This window comes from Semicossyphus pulcher, unplaced genomic scaffold (assembly GCF_022749685.1).
Source record: "Semicossyphus pulcher isolate SPU_LCO1_2020_fin unplaced genomic scaffold, fSemPul1.0.p SCAF_14, whole genome shotgun sequence".
Lineage (NCBI taxonomy): Eukaryota > Metazoa > Chordata > Actinopteri > Labriformes > Labridae > Semicossyphus > Semicossyphus pulcher.
In genome coordinates, this window is record NW_027211648.1 from 7,601,173 (window position 1) to 7,605,788 (window position 4,616).

The 4,616-nt window shown below is 39.3% G+C and overlaps 1 protein-coding gene across 1 annotated transcript; it reads right to left on the reverse strand.

Moving 5' to 3' along the window:
* Positions 1-365: 365 nt before the first annotated feature.
* rab32b (RAB32b, member RAS oncogene family) lies at positions 366-4,326 on the reverse strand. Its single transcript, XM_069661483.1, has 3 exons — positions 4,116-4,326; positions 2,060-2,337; positions 366-518 (listed from the first exon to the last, which is right to left on the reverse strand). Exons 1-3 carry the CDS (start codon positions 4,324-4,326, stop codon positions 366-368), a joined length of 642 nt encoding a protein of 213 aa, XP_069517584.1.
* Positions 4,327-4,616: the final 290 nt, after the last annotated feature.

Below are 4,616 nucleotides of genomic sequence, written 5' to 3' on the forward strand. Positions count from 1 at the left end.
AATATTTAACAGCTTCTTACAGAAATGTTTTAATGAATCTCTCTCTCTCTCTCTGTCTTGCTGTTTGTTTGGTTTCAGAAGCTGGCAGTTGTGAGCGCTTCACAGTTTCTGGCCTCATTATAGGAGGTCAAACACAAGAGAGTTTTGGTGTCATGGGGAGTGTCGCAGACTTTTTCCTGGCGGGGATGTTTGTCATGCTGATCGCTTTGTTACCAGAGAAATGTGTTTATGAGGCAGCCCACACAGTCCACACTTTAATGAGAAATATGGCAGAGTGGAAATATGAATATAAAGATAGTGACAATATGTGGATTCATGACTTGGTATCTGCCATCACTTGTGTCTTTTCCTCAGAGCTATGGTCTCTAGCAGCACCCTGTCTGGCTCTGACTCTCCCCGGGAGGTTGACTCACTTTGATCCGGTCCCTGCAGTGCTCTTCTTCATTGGACAGGCCGGCGTCGCACAGCATCATTTGTTTGACAAGGAAGGCACCTGCCTCATCAATATTTATATTTTCCTGTAAATGGTGAAGAGGGAATATGATGAACATTGTGTATGCATGCGTTGACTTAAGTGTTTGCTTCCTTGTTGGAACCTTTGCAGAAAGTAGTTCCTGTGTGTTAATATTTGATATATTTTTATGAGCAGGCGGAAGCTGCAGTGTTAAAGTTCACAATTACAGCGTAGTATAACCTCATGCAATTATAAATGAGAGCTTCAAGACCTGCTGGTGACTTTAGTGAGGGAGAGCTGAGCTTCAGCAATGCAAGAAAAGCTGTTAAAGAGGAGGAGGAGGAACATTTTCTCAGGTTTCCTCAGGACAGCAATGAGAAACAGTAGCACAATGAAGGATCATAAATTCAGAGTAGTGACTCAGTAAGTTATAAAGTAATACATATCTAAAATTAGATAACCATCATAAGCTACTGGTCACAAGACAAAGTAAACCTCTGGTCATGAATTAAATTGCATTGGCAAAATAAGTCTTATTTTATCTTAACAAATATTAAAGTATTTTAATTGTATCCATCTACTACTGTGGTTTATTTTATTATTGTTAAGTAGCACTTTTCTACATTTTGTCATTGTTGTTGTGAAGTGTTACTCATCTAGATTTCTCTATGATTAGAAACCTACGTTATGCGTGGCCGGATTAACCTTTTAGGTTGCTCATGGGCGAAATTCAGCTGTTGAGCCCCTAGTGATCCGCCAAGAAAAATGTATGAAGGAAAATTCAGTTGGTATAACTTTAGATGTGGAAATCCATCAATCCTTTATCTGCAATGAGCATGTCTTTGGACTGTGGGAGGAAACTGGAGTATCAGAACCCACACATGCACAGGGAGGACATGCAAACTCTACACAAAAAGGCCCCCAATGCCCGAAACGGGATTCGAGCCAGGAACCTTCTAGCCGCTAACCACTGCACCACTGTGCAGGCCAGATGTGGAAATGAAAGTGTTAAAATTTGATTCTGATAATAATACAGACATGGTGTTGGCTAATATTATACTTAAAGGGGGGGGGGGGGGGGGGGGGGGTATTATGCTAACTTCAAGCTTCATATTTCACTCTGTAATACCTTTGAAGTAGCTCAGTATTGTTTACAGTTAAAAAAAAACGCCTCTGCCTGAAACGACTCAGCTCTGTCTCTTTAAGAAACCCCGCCCCTGTAAGCCCACTTTCTTCTGATTAGCCAGCTTTGTGACGTCACAAAGTGCTGCGTGTAGAAAAAACTGAGCTGAGAAGCCTGGAAATTACTCCAACATACTTTTACCTACAGATTTGAAACTTCACCCACGTTAAGTATAGACATCCAACATTGTGACATTATGTCTTAACATGTGAAACAGCATAATACCCCCTCTTTAAGTGATGCAAATTTACTGACAAATTAGCCATTAATTAAATTAATTGATATATTGTGAAACTACATATTGTGAAAGGACTGTGGTTCCTCCTATTTCATTTAGGCTTTACATTTCCAAGAGGCCAGAACCCCTCTTACCACTGTAGACATATTTACTTGTCACTGACTGACTTAAATGTAACACACACCTTTGCAGAGGTCTGAAACCATCCCAAGAAGTTGTTGTCTTTACAGAAGCTGTCCAGTGAGGCCACCACGTCTCTGTTCCTTCCTGTCATGTCACATTTGTTGGCCAGCAGGACAGCAGGGACCGGACGTCCGCTGTCCAGACACAGTTTGCTATCTAGGTCCTTTTTCCACTCCAAGGCAGCCTCCAAGGTGGAGCTTTTTGTAATGTCAAAGACCACAAGTGCTCCCATCGCCCTTTTGTAGTACACTCTGGTCATCTTCTTGAACCTCTCCTGGCCTTATAGGGAAGAGAAAATAAATATTATTCATATGTGCTCAAATCTGAACTTAAGAGTGAAGATAGCTTCATATTTGATTGGAGGCTCAAAGTGGATTTGAATTTAAAATTAGCTTGGACACAATTTGTTTATCATGGGTAATTCAAATTATCTTATCAATGACCACACTGTTTCCCAAACGTTATGTAACAAGCAAGAGACGAACAACAATGATTTTCTGAAGTAAAATGGTATGTTTCCATGGACACTGGTTAACATTAAAATTAGATCTAAGAAAAGCTTTGGGTAAAAAGGCTGTAGTTTTACTTTCCACACATCCCAGTCACTAAAAACACTCAAACATACTAACACATAATTGAATTGTTTTGGTTTAACCACAGCTTGATATTCATTCATTTCATTCTGTACAGCCAGTATAGTAGCCTTCCTAAAATTGTAAGTATAATCAGCCTACAGTATTTTTCTCATTTCTTATCCAATCCAACTAACTTAACTGTGTTCTTAATGAGAGTCCATTTGGATGTCTCCCTCTCATGCTTTTCACGACCTAGTAAGTACGTTTTCTGAAAGGTAAGAGATCACACCTCAGAATTGGGCTCTGCTCAGGGAAGTTCATTTTAGCTTTATGTTGAGTTATATTATGTTATATTACACTAATATTACAGGTTTACTTTAAAATGTTGTAATATGTCTGAGGAAAATGTTTATATTCCCCACCAGTGTTGTAGTACTCGAGTACTTAGACTCGAGCTATGATGACTTGGACTTTGACTTTGACTTGAGCATTGACTGCATTCGGACTTGGAACATGGAAAAGAGGACTTATTTTTTAATACGGACTGTTTTACTATTTTGAATAATAATTCACGTGTGTTCACCTGCGTGCGCTTCCACGTGCTGTCTTTTTCAGCAACAGTTCCTGCCAGGATGCCTAAAGAGGCATCACCAATCGTGCGTTTAGCTTGCAAAGATTTTACAGCAAATGCAAGCAAGAGCTGTGCAACATGTTTGATCTGTAAAAGAACCATCCAGGAGAAGACGGGGACAACCTCAAACTTCAACAGACATCTGTCCAGGATTATTTGGACTGTTGATAACATTACCGTTAGCTAGCTAGCTAACTCGACTCAGATTCTTCTTTGGTGACTCGGACTTGGGGACTCAATAACAACACTGTTCCCTAGACCACCATTTTTTTTGCTTTGTCATTGCGCCTGTGCATTTCCTGCTAGCTAAATTATTAGTTGCGTTAAATTCTAACCACCGTGTCACAATATATTAGCTTCCCTGTTGCTGTTGTCTAGCAGCATTTCTCTAATGACTTAATCACTTGAATGCTTAGCAAAACGCCCCATGTCCTACCCATATGCTAATTAGCTCCATTTGAAGGCAACATCTGTATACGTCCACTGTCCAAGCCAACTTGACATGCTGCCATCTTGGATAATCACTTGTAGGTAGCTAACTTGCAAGACACATCAAGAAATTAATTTAACCCCAAAAAACCTTTAAGGTGAATAATTTTAACAGAGTCTATTTACAAAATTATTGAAGGATTTAGCCAAATTTAAATGAGCTTTTACAGCTTTTAATGATCTTGCTCTAGCTAGCTAGTAACTGCAGTTAGCTTTGTTTATAGATAGGCTACTGCAGATTTAATGAATTGAATTTGTGTGCAATAACGAATGCTTTAGAGTTGTGTTTCTTTCTATATTGTTGCTTTTCGAATTTGTAAGGCAGGCTATTACAACAGAGACCTGATAATCTTAACACTCACCTGCAATATCCCACAGCTGCAGTCTCACCACTGTCCTCTGATCCCATTCAATTGTTTTCAGAGCAAAGTCAACTCCAATGGACGATTTGTATCCTTCATCAAACTGTTTTTTAACATAACGCAAGATGATACTGCTCTTTCCCACGCCTAGATCTCCAATGACTAAAACTTTAAACAGCTTGTCTGAACACGTCATAGAACTTCCTGCCATGTTGTGGTAGACAGGTTTAAGTATAGTATTCTTCCTAAATCATACCAAACTAGGTCTTTTTCAAGTTTTACAAATATTAGTCTGTTAACATATTGCAAATGTTTTAAATATCTGCATTTACTGAAGCTCTCTCAACCCTACTTGTTCTCTTTGCGCCGGGTTCTTAGTGTTTCATGTTGGATTTCTTTTCCCCCCACAAACCAAAGCCATAAATCTTTGACCTTTGATTTTAAAGCCACAAAGCCACCTAATGTTTCACCAGGAAAAACAGGAGACCAAAGCATAGAAAA

What these genes read in the sequence shown, in the direction of transcription:
- rab32b (XM_069661483.1), bottom strand. Translation starts at nt 4,326, where the DNA reads ATGGCAGGAAGTTCTATGACGTGTTCAGACAAGCTGTTTAAAGTTTTA. An exon ending in GCAGCTGTGGGATATTGCAG is followed by an intron (nt 2,338 to 4,115) that starts GTGAGTGTTAAG and finishes CTTCCCTATAAG; the next exon opens with GCCAGGAGAGGTTCAAGAAG. An exon ending in GGTTTCAGACCTCTGCAAAG is followed by an intron (nt 519 to 2,059) that starts GTGTGTGTTACA and finishes CACCATTTACAG; the next exon opens with GAAAATATAAATATTGATGA.